This window comes from Protopterus annectens, chromosome 2.part1, assembly GCF_019279795.1.
Source record: "Protopterus annectens isolate FY-2018-M chromosome 2.part1, PAN1.0, whole genome shotgun sequence".
Taxonomy (NCBI): Eukaryota; Metazoa; Chordata; order Ceratodontiformes; family Protopteridae; genus Protopterus; species Protopterus annectens.
Window position 1 is genome coordinate 324,588,383 of NC_056729.1, and position 19,567 is coordinate 324,607,949.

General features: G+C 42.1%; 1 protein-coding gene across 1 annotated transcript in view; it reads right to left on the reverse strand.

Moving 5' to 3' along the window:
• Positions 1 to 19,567, reverse strand: part of TBC1D19 (TBC1 domain family member 19) — a 2,958,314-nt gene that overhangs the window by 2,690,479 nt on the left and 248,268 nt on the right. The window contains exon 3 of the mRNA XM_044062152.1: positions 2,983 to 3,028. Coding sequence (XP_043918087.1) covers positions 2,983 to 3,028 — 46 coding nt within the window. The remainder of the gene's footprint in view (positions 1 to 2,982; positions 3,029 to 19,567) is intronic.

Here is a 19,567-nt window from a genome sequence, read left to right on the forward strand (position 1 = left end):
AAAAGTAAGAGTGAACATCATGGATGAACTCAACAATGAGTCTAAAACTTGAGCACTCCCTCTGCCAGAGTGGGAAAAACTGATGTCAACATCATTGTCAATGGAGAAGGTGCTGGCATCAGTGCTGACACCAGCCAAGAAGACAACTTTGAAACTGTCACTGACTGTGCTGTCAACAATATCATATGCAACATCAACGGAGGAGTCCAAGGCATCACAGGAAATTGAGAGAACCCCAAAAGCACTGACCACATAACCACTGAACTGGCTTCAGAAGGACTAGAAGCATAAAGATCAGTGATAATGAAGAAGATCTGGTGACCAACGGGTTAAGGAGATGGGAATGCTTGCACCAGGAGGAGCACAGACTGCAATAAACTGTTGTAAGTAGGGTTACCACCTGTCCCACTTTGCGAAGAACAGTCCCTCTTTGGGCAGTAGTGTCCTGACCAAAACTATTAAAAATGGCAAATGTCCTGAGATTGTAGGACATAATTATGTCCCATATTTTATGTAATAATTGCATAAAATAGTTGTTTCAGTATCTAAAATACCTAAACGTTACAAGAAACAGAATAAGCAACTAAACTGCTACAAGAATAAGCTTTTATTTAAGCAAAAAAGTAAAGTTCTATCCTTTTTACTGACCGTGGGTATGTGTCGGCCTGTAAAATCTGATGTGTGTCCCGAAAATGCCCCACTATGGCCATTTGAAAAGTTGGCAACCCTAGTTGTAAGAAAGCAACAATCTTCACCAAATTCCAAAAGTCTAGGTTGAGAAGCAGGAAACAACTTTCACTTCTACTGGACATTGATTGAACATGGGACAGAGTCTGAAGAAAGGCAGAAGCTGTCTGATTGCCACGTACTGCTACAGTAACAGGAGAACCGCAGATTCGAGAGTCCATAACATGCAACAATCATCTTTTTTTAATGAAAAGCTCCATAGTGCTAATAGATGACTTAAAATCCAAATGGAGATGGTGATGTCTCATCTTTTTATGAAGCTGATCTTCAGTTCTGACGGTTGAAGACTTCTGCTGCCTCAGAGTCCTGGATGCAGTAAGTGATGATGATGCACAAAAATCCCTTGAAGTCAAGAAAAAACTGGCACATTAGTCAAGACTGAAAGCAAAATTTGAGCAGCTTGTTTGGAAAAATGCAGCCCAAGTCTTTCCCTATTACGTTGATAGGTGGCAGGTGTAAAGTCCTTCCATATCTCAGATCAGATTTCCCACTGAACTTTCCCAAGCAAAACACACGTTGAATGCGGCTGCCTTGTGGTAAAATATTTTCCTTATTGGAGCATTTATGAAACCCTCGCTGCATAGCTGTGGATAAGGGGGGCAAGCCCAACCTGAAACACAAAAGGCAAAACAATGGCAAAAACTGACACTACTATTAAACACGGTCTACAACAGAAACTCATTTCTTCAAAAAGGTTGAAAGAGAAGTACAGCCACTCCAGTGGCATAGAGGGATAAAGCTCTAACTATGTCCCAGTTGTCCCAGGTTTGATTAGTGGCTTGGGCAACTGATGGAGTGGCAGGGAGGGATTGGTGAGCCCATCCTAATTTGAGAGCATTCACTGATGATGCTCCTCTCGGTAAGGTGTGATCCAAAGAAGGAAGTGGCCCTCAGATGAATCAAAGAATGTGGGAGGCAGGGCAGGGAGTGGGAAGGGCATCTAAAAGATGCCATCCACAACAAAAGTGGAGAATGTTGGACCCTCAGTATGCCCTTAGGATCCATGCCCAGCCCCAGTGACACCAGAGTATGTCGGGGGGGGGGGTTAAGTAGGAGACTAGCTGGTAAAACCGTTGTGGCACTGGGGCAAGGATGGAGAAAACTGTCTCAAGGGGGGACCAAAAACCCACAGAGAAATACAATAAATCACCAACAGCAATGTTCCACAAAGAAAAACAAGAGGACAGAAGATAAGAGAAAATTTGCTTTATACAAGAAAAATACTGTTTTTATTTACATAAGACAGAAAACAATAGGTAAAGACCCAAAGAGTAGAGACAGATATAATCCAATGGAGAAAACCCTTTTTACAAACAATCTCTAACACTAGAAAAGAGTCAAGAAGGCAGTGAAACATGACTTTTAAGAAATCATGAAAGGAGACAAGAATAATCCCAAATTTGAAAAGATACAGCAAAAAAAAAAATCCTGAGCAGCTTGGACTCATTTAGGAAACTGGTGATGGGTGAAGCATGGTTAGGAAGGCCTGAAGAAGGATGGCTGTTTGGTGCACTGTGGATCAGAGGGGAGGGGTGCAGCAGCCTTGGAAAGTTTGGATTGCTTCAGCAAAACTTGTTTTTCTATTTTCACACATTGTTCATTTTCATGCACAAATTACCACTTACTTAGTTTACTACAGCCTGGTACTCTAACCAGGCAAACAAAAACATAGGTCTTCTGACTGCTTTTCTGACACTCCAAACATATCTAAAAATTTAAAGTTCAAACAATGAGCAGAAAAAATGTAAAGCTACAAGCAAGATACCTTCAATTTAAAATAATTATTTTAACACCTTCCTCTTAGTTACCACAGTTCTTTCAGTTCTAGACCACACAAAACTAATCACAGACAATAATATTGCAAGTAATGTCTTTGCATTAAGGAATCACTAGGCTGAATCCTATCACATGCAACTTAAACATATATTGTTTGTGGCAGGGCTAGTTCTAGGTGATGGTCACTGATGATGTGATATCCTGATGCCATGTACAAAATGGGAAAGGGAGGGTTGATGCCGATTCATACTCTGGTCACATCTACCAAATGTTCTGCAAAATGACTAAACATGCCTGTTAGAATACAGTATAAACTGAGCCAAGTGTGGTAAACTGACAGTACTCCTTGCATGCATTCATAATAGGCATGAAATATTTGTAAACAGGATAGTTGTATCTTCCGACTGCCTGATTAAGACAGTGATGCACAATGACAGACTTTAAGTTCACATCACTTACACATTGAGTTCCCGGAAAACAGCATTCTGAAGCTTCTTTTTCCAACCTGTCAATATAGAAAATGACAAAATAAATTACAATACCTTCTGAAATCATGTAAAAAAGTAAACCAAACTGCTTAGTATAAATTTTATAGTTTGGCAGCTTCAAAAATGAGGACATCATTTACCAGTGTTAATACCCCAAATCTTAAGAACGCATGCTTGATTTGCAAGTGACAAACATCTGCGTGGCATACTGAATAAAAACATCACAAAACTGTTACAAGTAGCAAGGACAGATCAAGCCAAACAGATCACACCATATTTTCGTTTGAACTGATTCACACCTGCAACTAGCCTGCATCACAAATTTCACTGGGACACACTCCTCTCCAGCTTTCTACTCAGTTGTGCAGTTATCATGGCAGTCCTCCACTTGTATAGCCTATCACCTTTTGTTTACTAGCTCACAACTACTGCCCATGACTTGCTATTGTAGAAACTTCTGCTTGGCAGTTTCATGGTTAATTTTATCTACATTTGTCAGGACTTCCAGTTATGTATATTTTCTTTTACTTGCAACCTATACAGCCATTTCTATAAAACAGAAGCATTTGCAGAAAATATCTGCTTTCTTCATGAGGAGTCATGGCAAGATTTTGACATGCAAATGAGTGACTCTCACTTCGATCATTACCAAAATGACTCAAGACTCTCTGGTGAAGCCTAACTCTTAGGCTCATTTCCCTTAGACTAACAAATGTGAGCTGCTTTATCTTTCTACTTTTCTGCATCTGTTGTTAAGACTGGTTCTACTTCGGAAATCATGATTCACTGGCACAGTTGGCTCTAGTTCACAAATCATGTACCACTGCCCAAGCATGCCAAAAGTAGCACTAACTCTTAAAAGACACACAGTCCATGACATCTGCTCAGCAAGGAAGCACATACATACAATGAGCAAGACTGCAGAGGGAACAGATAAATACTAGCATCATCATTCAATGCTCGTCAACAGAACTTGAACTGTTCTAACTTGGTAACTACGCTTCAATGTGCAGACACAGGGAGATTTTATCTATGTAATTTCGACTAAAAAACATTTACTGAAAGGCTTCTGTGCTGAAGAATAAATATATGTGCATGTAAAAGAATGGTGAAGGTAGTCAAAGTTAAAAGGGTTGTAGTTAAATGTAACAGTTATAAACTACAATCACACACACACACACACACACACACACACACACACACACACACACACACACACTTTAACATCACCATTGTGTGACTGGGCTAAAGATGAAGTAGCATTTTCTTACTTAATATAACTGAAATATGATTTCATCTGCACATTGAATTTGGTACTTTGTCCAAAGCTAGTTTAACTTGGTTTATACTGTCTCTGCCACATAAATGTTGCGGGGGAGCCATCATATTTAAAAAACAAGTGTGGGTATACATTCACCATTTGTTAGTGATATTTTTACTAGTAACAGTATCAATGACATTTTTTAATAAGTCACATCAGTTGGGACTGAAAAACTGAACAAAACAAGCTGTTTCATTTCAATGAATATAGAGGCCCCATTGAACTAACTTCTTCTTCTTTTGGCTGCTCCAGTTAGGAGTCAACACAGCGGATCATCTGTTTCCATTTCTTCCTCTCCTCTGCATCCTGCACTGTCACACCAACTACCTGCATGTCCTCTCTCACCACATCCATAAAACTTATCTTAGGCCTCCCTCTTTTCCTGTTAGCTGGCAGCTTCATACTTAGCATCTTTTTCCCAATGTACTCTGCAACCCTCCTCAGCACGTGTCCAAACCAATGTAATCTTGCCTCTCTGGCTTTGTCTCTCAACCTTCCAACCTGGGCTGACCATCTAATATACTTATTCCTAATCTGTTCACCCTCGTCACACCCAGTGCAAATCTTAACATCTTTAACTCTGCCACATCCAGCTCTGACTCCTGCCTTTTTGTCAATGTCACTGTCTCCAACCCATATAACATAGCTGGTCTTACTACCCTCTTGTAGACCTTCCCTTTCACTCTTACCGGTACTCGTCTGTCACAAATCACTCCTGACACTCTTCTCCACACACTCCATCCTGCCTGTACTCTCTTCTTCACCTCTCTTCCACATTCACCATTACTCTGAACTGTTGATCCCAAGTATTTAAACTCATCCACCTTCGCCACCTCTACTCCCTGCATCCTCACACTTCCTCTATCCTCCCTCTCATTCACACACATATATTCTTAGTCCTGCTGACCTTCATTCCTCTTCTTTCTAGGGCACATCTCCACCTCTCCAGGGTCTCCTCCACCTGTTCCCTACTCTCACTACAGATCACAATGTCATCTGCAAACATCATAGTCCACGGGGACTCCTGTCTGATCTCATCTGTCAACCTGTCCATCACCATTGCAAATAAGAAAGGGCTCAGAGTTGATCCTTGATGTAATCCCACTTCGACCTTAAACGCATCCGTCACTCCCACCGCAGACCTCATCGTTGTCACACTACCCTCGTACATATCCTGTACTACTCTTACATACTTCTCTGATACTCCCGACTTCCTCATACAATACCACAACTCCTCTCTAGGCACCCTGTCATATGCTTTCTCTAAGTCCACAAAGACACAATGCAACTCCTTCTGACATTTTCTGTACTTCTGCATCAACAGTCTCAGAGCAAACATCGCATCTGTAGTGCTCTTTCCTGGTATGAAATCATACTGCTGATCACTAATCATCACCTCCCTTCTTAACCTAGCTTCCACTACTCTTTCCCATAACTTCATGCTGTGACTGATCAATTTAATCCCTCTGTAGTTACTACAGTTCTGCACATCACCCTTATTCTTAAAAATCAGTACCAAAACACTTTTTTCTCCACTCCTCAGGCATCCTCTCACCTTCCAAGATTTCATTAAACAATCTAGTTAAAAACTCCACTGCCATTTCACCTAAACACCTCCATTCTTCCACAGGTATGTCATCTGGACCAACGGCCTTTCCATTCTTCATCCTCTTCATAGCTATCCTTACTTCCTCATTACTAATCCACTGCACTTCTTGATTCACTATCCGCACATCATCCAACCATCTCTCCCTCTCATTCTCTTCATTCATCAGCCCCTCAAAGTACTCCTTCCATCTGCTCAACACACTCTCCTCGCTTGTGAGTACGTTTCCCTCATTATCCTTTATCACCCTTACCTGCTGAACATCTTTACTAGCTCGATCCCTCTGTCTAGCCAATCGGTACAGGTCCTTTTCCCCCTCCTTAGTGTCCAACCTTTCATACAACTCTTCATACTAACTAAACAAAAAAAAAGTTGTTTCTTTACAATGAATTAGAACTATCAGCTCTGTACACAGAATTGTTGTATTTGTTACTACATGGTACAGGACCTTCAGAAAATATATGCCCCCAGGTACCTCTAACAGAAGAGCATCATCTCCCACAACTACATGGAACAAGGCAATCATCACAGTGTCCAAAAGTTTCTATGTAGATGAAAAGATGAAGCGGTGTTCTCCAAAGGCTTTTTATTGATATGGTTTCCAATGTCAAATGTCTGTCCTTCATATTATTCTGCATCCATATCTTAAGGTAAACACGTAGCACTGATGTTATGTTATGACATACTAAGTGCTGAGCTTGGGAAACAGCAGGAAAGATAGCAAGTTGAATTAGGTTATAAAATAAAAAGTTCTTTAACACTACCTTTCACTAGCACAAAAACCGAACCTGCATTTCCATAATTTGCATTTCCGTAGGTGTGAATTGCCAAATTACCCTACACTTTCGATCTAAAACTAAGAGCAATTACAGAAATCTAAACGTGTAAGCTAATGGATCTTGTTGTTCCTACTGTTTGTTAATTAATGCTCTTGAAATTATGTGATTATTTCTTCATCATGTTCCTTTTTCCTTTTCTTGAATGATCTGACCACCTAAATGATTTCACTGAGCAAACTTGAAGCAAAAACTACAAGAATTAAAAATAAATGTTTTCAATGGATTATTACGAAAATGTTGAAACATAATCTCAAAAATAATCTCAATCAAAGAGTACAATGCTTCCTTTGGTATGTACCTGACCAGGCATATGCAGCAACTAGAGCGACCTCATAGGTTCCTTGCAAAATGAATACAAGGCATAACAAACCTGCCTTATGCAGAGTGGCTTAAAGCCCTTTCTGTCTACTCAGTCTCCTACAGATTGCTGAAGGGTGATCTATGCTTGGCTTACAAGGCATCCACAAACTTCGCACTTCTGAATCTCTTAAATATTCGTAAATCAAAGAGTACCAGAAATACAAGGTCTAGGAACCTGAATTTTGTCTGTGACTTAAACAGAACATGCTGGAGAGACAGATATGTGTCCTAGAGACAGTCCCTCCTATGGAACAGGCTTCCCACCCATGTTAAGCTAAGTTTGTCTATTACCCAGTTTAAGTGAAACCTAGACCAGTGGATAGGGAATAGGAAATTTACACCAGGCCTGGCACCCATGTCCCATTTCAACATAGATAGCTTATAAATGTCTGGTTCTCAATCTCCTTTTTGGATACAGGATATCATTATTCTTTTGGGAAAACTTTATTAGGCTTAGAAAGCCCCCTCCCCAGGTCATTAGCATAATAACAATCTATGAATCTATAATCAAAATCCTGACACCATAATGTCTAATAACCAAAATACTGAAGGTAAAAAATATCAGAATCATACACTTGACCCCCTTCATGACCCATAGTAGCATGTGTTTCTGGGTCTACACTGATAGGAAGATTCAACAATCAAGAATTTTTTTTTTAGATATTTTTGGACTTTTGATATTATGGCATCAGGATTCTGATTTTAATATTTATTATTTATTTTATTTTACATTTGTTGACCGGGCTAGTCTAGCTGGATATATTTCCATTTTCAGTAGAGGCCCGGGGAGAAAAGCTCCACAGTATATATAAAAAACATACAACATTTGAAGTGTAATACAAGCAAAAAAACTCCAGAATAATTGTAAAGTCAAAAAAGGAAAGATTTGCATGTAAAAACAATTTACTAATAGGAACTAATATTATTACCTATAAATAAATAAACTACAGAGAAGCAAAAATTAGCGAAAGGTGTGTAGGGAGGAGAAGTGTGAGGAAAGTAAGAGTAATGTAAAAAAAAAGAGAGGAAAAGAAAGGATTAAACACATTTTCAGTGAAGGGGAAAAGAGGTAAGTAAAAAAGATAAATTGTTCAGGGAAGGGGGAGAGAGATGCAAGGGAGGAAATGAAGATAGAGAGCGATAGAAGTTTAGTCAGGTTTAGTGCAGGAACAGAGCCAGTGACTTTTCAGATGTTCTTTTATTCTTTGTTTGAAGAGGGGCAGTGATGAGATTAGTGTTATATCACTGGGTAGCAGATTCCAGTTCCTTCCTACTGTACTAGAAAAGAGAGAGTCACCAGCTGAGTTATTGGACTTTGTTAATTTAGCCATAAGTTTAGTAGAAGAACGAAGGGAATTAAGATTATTGTATGGGATTAAAACTTGAAAGTATAGGGGTGTTTGAAGGCTGGTGCAGTATTTTGTGGGCAATGTTTAGTTGGGGGATGAGCAGAAGGTTTTGGAATTCCAGCCATCCTAGTTGTTTCAGGTTAATACAGTGGTGGGTTCTGAAGGGTTGCCAGTGGCGAAGCGGGCAATGTTATTGTAGAATATAGCCAGTTTATTAAGGTTGGCTTTCTTAAGGTTGGTAAATATAGGTGAAGCATAGAGCAGTGTTGACAATAGATGGGAGTGGGCAATCTTGGCTCTAGCCGATTCAGTTAGGAAGGGTTTAATTCGGTATAAGGACCCTATTTTTCTGTTGACTGATTTAATGGTGTTATTAATGTGTTGATTAAAAGAGAGATTATTGTCAATGGTTATTCCTAACAGTTTTGTTGTAGGATCGGGTGTGATAACTGTGGTATTATTAGAGGAAATGGTGAAGTGTAATGAAGAGGATCGGGTGGTGGGAGTAAAGAGAAGAAGTTTAGTTTTTTTGGCATTTAGTAAGAGGGAACGTTTATGGAACCATGTTTCAACTGAGTTGAAGATATTTTGAGTAAGTGAGCAGAGTTCATGAGGAGAAGAAGCACAGCAGATAAGGGTAGAGTCGTCTGCATATTGGATGCAGGTGGCTTGAGGGATAGCAGAGTGGAGATCATTAATGAAAAGGGAGAATAGAAGTGGTCCAAGAATGGAGCCCTGAGGCACACCAATGTTTATGGGTAGGAGAGAAGAGAGTTGATTTTGCCATAGAACTGCTTGTTGTCTGTTGCTAAGGTAAGATTTAAACCATTTAGTGGCAAGGTTGTCAAAGGAGAGGGATTCAAGTATGTAAATTAAGGTGGAATGGTTGACCATGTCGAATGCTTTGGAGACGTTTTTTAACAGCAATTTCACTTTGAATTACTTTGAAATAAAAAGAGCAAAATCTGAGACCATTTAATGATTTATAAATACCTCATTGTACCATTTAATTTGTGAACCTGCAGAATATTGAGATGTGCAATGTTTTCTCATGTGGTTTATATATATATATATATATATATATATATATATATATATATGTGTGTGTGTGTGTGTGTATATGATTTTTTTTAAGTTTTAAACACCCAGTGAAAACAATGACTAGGTATCATATATTGTTTTTCTGTGATGATGATGTAATGATGGTTACTTTACAGTAAGGAAAGTGTAAAACATGAACCATTTATTTTATGCAAGCTTTTACTATATAACTGTTTATGATGATAATTCAAGCAGTTTTGTGGCATCATTCTGTTTGTCATTTTCACACAGTTGTCTGAAAAACACACCTAATGAAAGAAATTTTGCAAAAGATGTTTCTAAATACCAGCTAAACACATATGAAGTTTCAGCTGAAATAGGGTGGAATTCATAGACAGTTTGCATACTAAATAAAACCACTTGTGTTGTACATAAACCGATGGTGATTCATAATCACCACACTGCTCAGCAGCCTAGCCTTATTCAACTAAGTAGTCAGGGTTTCAGGGGAGCATATAAATACATGTCTTTACATATGGCTAATGATAACTGGACTCTTGAGCATTCTGCTGCAATGCTCTACAGGGATACTTCACTAGTGCAGTGACTCATAGATCTCTGTACAATGCACAATCTATACACAGGAGTGCACAAAATCTGTGCATGATAAAAAACTGAGTAGCTTTACCCTTCAAAGCTTGCCAATCCAGCTAAGAACTGTAGTGCAGTGTGTATATGGATATGTATGCCTCTGTATACTGCAGGAGGGGATGAGCAGTTAGTGTGACTGTATGTGTTTACAGCTTACTGTAGCAGTGGTTTTGTAAGTTTGTCTGTCTGTGCTAGATGGCCACTGCCTGAAATGACCCACACATGGGGAGATTGTGCACCAGGCAGAGCATGCTGTCACCAGATGTATGTGTGTGTGTGTGTGTGTGTGTGTGTGTGTGTGTGTGTGTGTGTGTGTGTGTGTGTGTGTGTGTGTGTATGTGTAAGTGAATATATCCATGTGTCTGACTGTATTCTATCATATACAACAGGGGAGGCTGACTACAGCAGAGTGGCAATCTATAGCTCTGTTCTACTCCACATTCACTGTCACACAGCTGGTCATAAAAGTAATTATCTGCATGGTGTGTGTGTTTGTAAGGAAAACACTTAAATGAATGTGCACACACATACATACTTCCCATGTATTACCTGTGCTGTGTACTTGAGAAGTATGGTAGGGTGCTCTGCCAAATGGCTGTTTTACTCAGTTGAGTGGCTTATGTTCTTTCAAATTATCTATTACTGCCATTCAGCTCCATGCAGATCAGACGTGACTATGAATGACATTAATCCTGAGTACTACAACGCACTTGTCTGAAGAAAAAGAATAGTTATGTAAGAACTTACCATAACCTTAGATGTCCCTCTATTCTCATATTGCAGTATTCATTACAGTAGGGAGGTTGCTGCCTGCAGTGCCGACATCCGGCCAGTATTCCAAAGTCTTTGGTTCAGGAGGGTAAGTGTGACCTCCTCTATCAGAGCCATAAACCGACGTAGGGTATAAAAGTGACGTCTGCATGTACCCTCTTCAGAATGGACTGCCGCATATAGTAGTACTCCTGGAGGTTTAAGAAGGGTCTGAATTGGGAGAACCCTGAGACTCGCATGTAGACTAGATCACAGGGTACTTAACAGGCTGTGTATAGTGGAGCAGTTAAGGTAATGGGGGACTATGTCCCCACAGGTAAGTAAAGGCATATTAGGCAGGTCAAGTAGAGGGGGTAGGAGGGAGGGACTGAATGCTGCAACGTGGAAGAGAAGGACATCTAAGGTTATGGTAAGTTCTTAAACAACTATTCTATGCCCTTCTATTCTCATGTTGCAGTATTCATTACAGTAGGGAGAGTACCAAAGCTTTTAGGTATGAGCCTGGGTGGAGGATTGGAGTCCCCTGGTCAATGAGGCCCTGAAGAATAGATCTGGCAAACCCAGATCTAGCTCTTAAGGCTAGGTTCAGTTTGTAATGTTTGGTGAATGTGTGCCCTGAAGCCCAAGTATTAGCTTCTAAAATTGAGGTGAAATCAACCCCTTTGAATAAAGGCAGCTGAGGAAGCAGTTGTCCTGGTTGAGTACCACTTGACATGTCCTTGTAAGGTTTTTCTATGATAAGAACAACATATGCCAATAGACTTAGAGATCCACACAGAAATGGTCTGTTTGGAGACTGCCTTCCCTAGAGCCCTAGGGTGGAAGATGAATAACTGGTCAGACTTTCTAATAGGTTTGCTTTTGTCTAAGTAGTACCTCAGCTGACTATGGACATCTAGTGAATGAAGAGTCCTCGCTGAAGGATTTTTAGGGTGAGGGTAAAAACAGGTAGGTTAACGGTCTGGTTTAAAGATAGTTCATTAACCACCTTAGGCATGAAGGACGGGTTAGTCTTGAGGGCAACTCTGTCCTTGTGGAAAATAAGGTAAGGGGGGAGCCATAAGAGCTTGTACCTCTGATACCCTCATGGTGGAAGTAAGGGCCACTAGCAGCACTGTTTTCAGGGTGCAAAGATTTAGGGACACTGAATGTGCTGGTTCAAAAGGTGGCAATGTAAGTTTTTCTAAGACAAAGTTCAAGTCCCAAGAGGGAGTTATAGGCTTAAGGAGGGGTCTAATATGAAGTTTCCCTTTCAGGAAAAGCTTAACCTCCAATCTAGAGGCCAGAGGCGGTAACATGGGCAGACAAGCAGAGATGGCAGATAAATGGACTTTAACTGAAGAATAAGTTAATCCTGAGTGAAGGAGCTCACACAAATAGGAAAGGAACAAGGGAACAGGAATAATCATAGGGCCCTGTTTTTTCCTTTGACACCACCTGGAGAATCTCTTCCATTTAGATACATAATTTCTCCTGGTACTAGGTTTTCTGCCCTCCTGCAGAACATTGAGTACATCCTCTGAGTATAGATGTCTGAAGTGGATTAGAATCCTATCACCCATAAGGTCAGTTTTAGATTGTTCACTTGAGGGTGTAGTAGGGATCCTCTGTCCTGTGTGAGCAAGTCTATTTGGTGGGGTAACGTATGATAATTGCCCTTGGCTAATAGATGTAGAAGGGGAAACCAATGCTGTCTTGGCCAATAGGGGGTCACCAACAAGGTTTTGGGTTTGCCCCTCTATATCTTCAGGAGGACTTTTTGAATCAATGTGAAGGGTGGGAAGGCATAGAGATACATTCCCTCCAAGGAAAGGAGAAGGTGGCCACTTTCCATGCTTGTGGATGCAGATCCCTTGTGCAAAATCTTGGCATCTGTCTGTTTTTGGAGGAGGCAAAAAGATCTACTTGCGGAATACCCCACCTTTGGATAAGATATAGGAATACCTCTCTGTGAAGCATCCATTCGTGAGAGAGAGCTGAAGTTCTGCTGAGTGAGTCTGCCATAATGTTCTCTGTAGAGGGAATGTACACTGCTACCAGACGAATCTGGAGCGATGATGCTAGGGTCCATATCTGGGTGGCTAGCTGCAAAGCGGGTAGGATCTTGCCCCTCCCTGTTTATGTACCACAGGACAGTCATATTGTCCGTGACCACTTTCAGGGTCCCTGGGCATAGAGCTGACTTGAAAGTTTGTAGGGCTAGAAGGAGTGTCTTCATTTCCTTGATGTTTATATGGTCCTTTTGTCTTAGTGTGGACCATTTTCCCTGCACGGTGAATTGCTTCTGGTTGTGTAGTAGTACTACACCCCAACCTATGTCTGATGCATCTGTGGAGACTTGTTGTAGGGGGGCTGGAACCTGTAAGGGGGTGACCTGGTTGAGGTGGATGGCAGAGATCCACCACTGAAGTTCCTTCTTCAGACACTGAAGTAGTGTGGGGGGGGGTCCAGAGGATGGGAGTGTTGAGTTAACTTTTTCAGAATCCATTGGATTTTTCTCATGTGGAGTCCTGCCATGGGCAACATGGGTATTAGGAAAGCCATGTGGCCTAACATCCATAGGAACTCTCATGCTGGCAAGGAGGTGAGGGTGATAAGTTTGCTGTAGTATAGGCAAAGGTCCAGGATTCTTTGGTCTGGAATGAAAGCGTTCATTTTGTCTGTTCTGATCCTGCATCCCAAGAAAACCAGGTCTTGAGTTGGGTAGAGGTGATACTTTTAGTTGTTTATAGTAAACCCTAAGAGTGTTAGGGTAGAGATCACCCATTGTAGGTAATGTAGAAGGACTTGGTGGTCCTGATGGAGAATTAGCAGGTCATCTAGATATGGGTATATTTGTATACCCTGGGTTCTACAGTGAGCAATGAAAGGTACTAGACACTTTGTGAGCACTCAAGGAGCAGTGGATCAAAGGGCAATGCAGAGAACTGAAAATGCCAGGAACCTACTGCAAAGCATAGGAATTTCCTGTAATCTGGGTGTATAGGGATGTGGAGGTAGGCATCTTTCAAATCCAGAGTGACCATGAAAGCCTGTTTTGGTATGAGTGGTAGAATAAAGGGTAAGGAAATCATTCTGAAACAGAGTACCTTCATGAACAAGTTTAGGAAAGATAAATCCAGAATTGGCCTCCATGGGCCATCCTTCCTTGGTACCAGAAACATTCTGGAGTAAAAACCTTTGTTTCTCTGGGGTGCAGGTGCTCTATGGTGTCCTGAGCTAGCAGTTGTTGGATGATGGGGGGGGGGGGGGGTGAATTTGGATTGCTGGAGGTTGTGGAATTCCCTGAAAGGGGGGTAGCATCCGCCAAGTCATAAAGTATCCCCTCTGAATGATTGAGAGAACCCAATTTTCAGAAGTGATTTTCTGCCAGGAGGGTAGGGAGAAGGTGAGTCAAATGACAGGGGGGTTTTGGGCTTAGTAGTTGTGAGTCACAGTGGAGGTGGTCTGATTTGGTCAGGCTGGCTCCGAAAGGGGGTGGTAGGAGGCGTGGAAGGAAACCTGGGAGTAGAGCTTTTCCTAGGTTGCCTACATCACTTCGACTGAGGAGCGGGGTGAGAGGACTGCCTCCTGACAAAATAGGCTCTCTGTGGGTAGTTTCTGTGATATCTGTGGATAGGAGACACCAACAAATGTTTGAGGTTCTGAAGTTCCTTTCCCATTTCTTGGAGGGATTTAAGTAGTTCTGCTGAAGCCTCTCCAAAGAGGGCTTGATTGTCCAGTGGGGCATCAAGCAATTTAGTTTGCACATCCATAGGAAGTGGCTGAAGTCTCATCCAGGAATATTACCTCAGCACTGATCCTGATGCAGCAGACTTTGAAGAGGCTTTCACAGCATCATAACTGCACTTGATGGAGTACCTAGTCACTTGAGATGCTGTGGAAAGTAGGGTGCTATTTGAGATTTTATAGATGAATTAGGAACTTCAGATAGGAGGATAGAAGCCTTGGAAATAGTGTCAAAGACATACCTAGCCATGTGTGTTTGGTAGTTGAAAGCTCTTATAGCCAGAGTAGAGGAAGTATATACTTTCTTCCCTGGTCTGTCCATGAACTTGGTGTCTTTGTTTGTAAGGTAGAGAGCAGCAGAAAGTAATTGTCTAGATGTTTTATCAGTAGAGACTGCAATAACTGCTGGGTCTGCTGGTGTTTTTTTTTAAAGGAATTCGGTGCCCAGATGGACCTTGTAAAAATAGTCAGGACATTAAAAGGCTAAGGCACGTGAGGCAGCCAAGAAGACATCCTGAAATGTAGGTAGCAAAGGGGGTAAGGCAGAAGGGGATGGTTGTTCCATTTGCAGTAGGTCAAAGTATCTTTTCTTGGTGTCAGAGGCCTCTGAGGCCTGCAATTTAAAATGTTCCCTCAGGAGGGAAATGGTGTCTCCAAAGGTGAATTCTTCACCAGGAGACTCAGGGGTGATGGGATCCTCTTCCTCTGAGGTAATAAAATCCTTGGGAGAGTCTATCTGTGATCTATAGGTAAGTGATTCCTCAGAAGAGCCTCTGATACCTCTAAAGGAGCCCCTGAAGGGGTAGCAGCTGGTAGTGGTTGTGTCTGTAAGGCCTGGAATGCCTTAAAATGAAAGACTTTGAGAGAAAACTTCCCATCCAGGATCCGGTTGAGGTTCAGGATGTTTTAGTTTTAGTTTTCTCTTTGTAGGGGCAGAAGGTTGAGAGAGTAGGGAGCGACGTCTGGGTGGATGGTAGTGTAAGTGTAGGGCCTTTCGACTGATAGAGCCGTGGTTCCCCTCCGCCAAAAGGATCTGATGGCTAATTAACCTCAGCAGACGTACTGAAAGTTTCCGCCATCCCAGCTTCCATCAAGGTACCCAGGCCTGGTTGGGAAACATATGTCTGAGAAGATCCCAGGCTTTCATCAGCCTCAAGAATCTCTCCGGATGCCTGAGGCGCAGCATGGGAATCTGCCCTGATTTTCTTGGCCTTCTTCCGCGGCGGCTCATCGGATGGGCCAACTCCACCTTTCATACCGAGCATGAGATGCCAGAGCCTTTGATTTTCCAAGTAAAGCTTTAACGTGGTCTGATGGTTGTGTAGGGTTTTAGGTACAAAGGATTTGCAAATGGGGCAGGACGTATGGTCGTGGGCCTCGCCTAAACAGAATATGCACTTATCGTGCATGTCCTTGTGAGGAATTTGTCTCCCACAAGCACACTTCCCCCTTCTAGTTGACATGTACATCTTAGCAATTAACAAAAGACAAAGAAAACCCAACAGGGTACTTATCTGTAGCAGTTGATTGTAACAGTCATCTGAGAATTAGCGATCTGCTTCCCAAACTGGCGAACAGGAGTCAGACGTTCAATGCGGCAGAAAAATTCTGAAGAGGGTATGTGCAGATGTCACTTTTATACCCTACATAGGTTTATGGCTCTGACAGAGGACATCAAATGCACCCTTCTGAACCAAAGACTTTGGTATACTGGCCGGATGCCGGTGCTGCAGGCAGTAACCTCCCTACTGTAATGAATACTGCAACATGAGAATAGAAGGATATCCATTAACACGTTTTTACATATTATATTATGGGCATCATACTACTATCTCACACTAACCAGTTATGCCCACTGGGAACACAGTCCTTTATCAGTAATGATGCGGGTGCATTATATGGTTAAGTGACTCAATAACAGTCACAAAGCAGGCAAAAAGAGGATGTGGGACACAAATCTAAGACTGGTACAGGATACAGGTCTAGGTGCACAGTGTGGTGCCAACTGTCATCATCAAACTACACCAGCCGTGGCTAAACTCTGCACTCCCCACATCTATGCATGGATTACTGCTAAAATATTCAGCAGACCAGTGGAAGGAGGAGTAAATAATGCTCAGACAACTAGGTATTCACCTTTTGAAGGCATCACTTATTTGAAAGATTAGTGCAGAGATAATTGGAAGGTTGGTATATTGTGTGTGCAAGAGACCAGATGGAAGGGGAGCAAGGCTAGGTGTATCAGAGGCAGTTTCAAATTGTTTTATCATGGTGTGGATGGGAGGAGAAATGGCGTAGGCATTATCCTGAAGGAACAGTATGCTAAGAGCGTTTTTGAGGTGAAAAGAGTGTCGGATAGAGTGATGTTTATGAAGCTGGAAATCAATGGTGTAGTGATGAATGTGCATATGCTCCACAAGTTGGGTGTGCGATGGATGAGAAAGAAAAAGTTTGGAGTGAGTTGGATGAAGTGGTGATGACTGTACCCAAGGGTGAGAGACTGGTGATTGGAGCAGATTTCAATGGGCATGTTGGTGAAGGGAACAGAGGGGATGAGGAAGTGATGGGTAGGTATGGTGTTAAGTAAAGGAATGCAGAAGGTCAGATGGTAGTGGATTTTGCGAAAAGGATGGACATGGCTGTGATGAATACATTTTTTTAACAAGAGGGAGGAGCATAGGGTGACATACAAGAGTGGAAGAAGATGCACACAGGTGGATTATATCTTATGTACAAGGGCCAGTCTGAAGGAGATTGGAGACTGTAAAGTGGTGGCAGGGGAAAATGTAGTTAGGCAGCACAGGATGGTGGTTTGTAGGATGACATTGGTGATCAAGAAGAGGAGGATGAGTGTGAGGGCAGAACCAAGGATCAAATGGTGGAAACTGAAAAAGGGTAATTGTGAGGTGATGTTCAGGGAAGAGTTAAGACAGGCACTGGGTGGCAGTGAAGAGTTACTGAATAGCTGGGTAACTACAGCAGAGCTAGTAAGAGAGATGGCTAGAAAGGTGTTTGGTGTGACATCTGGAAAGAGGAAGGAGGACAAGGAGACCTGGTGGTGGAATGAAGAAGTACAGGAGAGTATACAGAGAAAGAGGTTGGCGAAGAAGAAGTGGGATTGTCAAAGAGATGAAGAAAGTAGACAATAGTATAAGGAGATGAGGTGCATGGCAAAGAGAGAGGTGGCGAAGGCCAAGGATAAGGCGTATGAAGAGTTGTATAAAAGGTTGGACACTAAGGAGGGAGAAAAGGACCTGTACCGATTGGCTAGACAGAGGGACTGAGCTAGTAAAGGTGTGCAGCAGGTAAGGGTGATAAAGGATAATGAGGGAAACATACTCACAAATGAGGAGAGTGTGTTGAGCAGATGGAAAGAGTACTTTGAGAGGTTGATGAATGAAGAGAATGAGAGGGAGAGAAGGTTGGATGATGTGCAGATAGTGAATCATGAAGTGCAGTGGATTAGCAAGGAGGAAGTAAGGATAGCTATGAAGAGGATGACATACCTGTGGAAGCATGGAGGTGTTTAGGTGAAATGGCAGTGGAGTTTTTAACTAGATTGTTTAATGAAATCTTGGAAAGAGAGAGGATGCCTGAGGAATGGAGAAAAAGTGTTTTGGTACCGATTTTTAAGAATAAGGGTGATATGCAGAGCTGTAGTAACTACAGTGGGGTTAAACTGATCAGTCACAGCATGAAATTATGGGAAAGAGTAGTGGAAGCTAGGTTAAGAAGGGAGGTGATGATTAGTGATCAGCAGTATGGTTTCATGCCAGGAAAGAGCACTATAGATGCGATGTTTGCTCTGAGAGTGTTGATGAAGAAGTACAGAGAAGGTCAGAAGGAGTTGCATTGTGTCTTTGTGGATTTAGAGAAAGCATATGACAGGGTGCCTAGAGAGGAGTTGTGGTATTGTATGAGGATGTCGGGAGTGTCAGAGAAGTATGTAAGAGTGGTACAAGATATGTACGAGGGTAGTGTGACAGCAGTGAGGTCTGCGGTGGGAGTAACGGATGCATTTAAGGTGGAGGTGGGATTACATCAAGGATCAGCTCTGACCCCTTTCTTATTCGCAATGGTGATGGACAGGTTGACAGACGAAATCAGACAAGAGTCCCCGTGGACTATGATGTTTGCAGATGACATTGAGATCTGTAGTGAGAGTAGGGAACAGGTGGAGGAGACCCTGGAGAGGTGGAGATATGCTCTAGAGAGAAGAGGAATGAAGGTCAGCAGGACTAAGACAGAATATGTATGTGTGAATGAGGGAGGATAGAGGAATGTTGAGGATGCAAGGAGTAGAGGTGGCAAAGGTGGATGAGTTTAAGTACTCGGGATCAACAGTTCAGAGTAATGGTGATGTGGAAGAGAGGTGAAGAAGAGAGTACAGGCAGGATGGAGTGGGTGGAGAAGAGTGTCAAGAGTGATTTGTACAGACGAGTACCAGTAAGAGTGAAAGGGAAGGTCTAACAAGAGGGTAGTGAGACCAGCTATGTTATATGGGTTGGAAACAGTGGCATTGATAAAAAGGCAGGAGTCAGAGCTTGACGTGGCAGAGTTGAAGATGTTAAGATTTGCACTGGGTGTGACGAGGATGGACAGGATTAGGAATAAGTATATTAGAGGGTCAGCCCAGGTTGGAAGGTTTGGAGACAAAGCCAGAAAGGCAAGATTACATTGGTGTGGACATGTGCTGAGGGGGGATGCAGAGTATATTAGGAAAAAGATGCTAAGGATGAAGCTGCCAGGTAACAAGAAAAGAGGGATGCCTAAGATAAGGTTTATGGATGTGGTGAGAGAGGACATGCAGGTGGTTGGTGTGACAAAGCAAGATGCAGAGGACAGGAAGAAACGGAAACAGTTGATCTGCTGTGGAAAGAAGAAGAAGA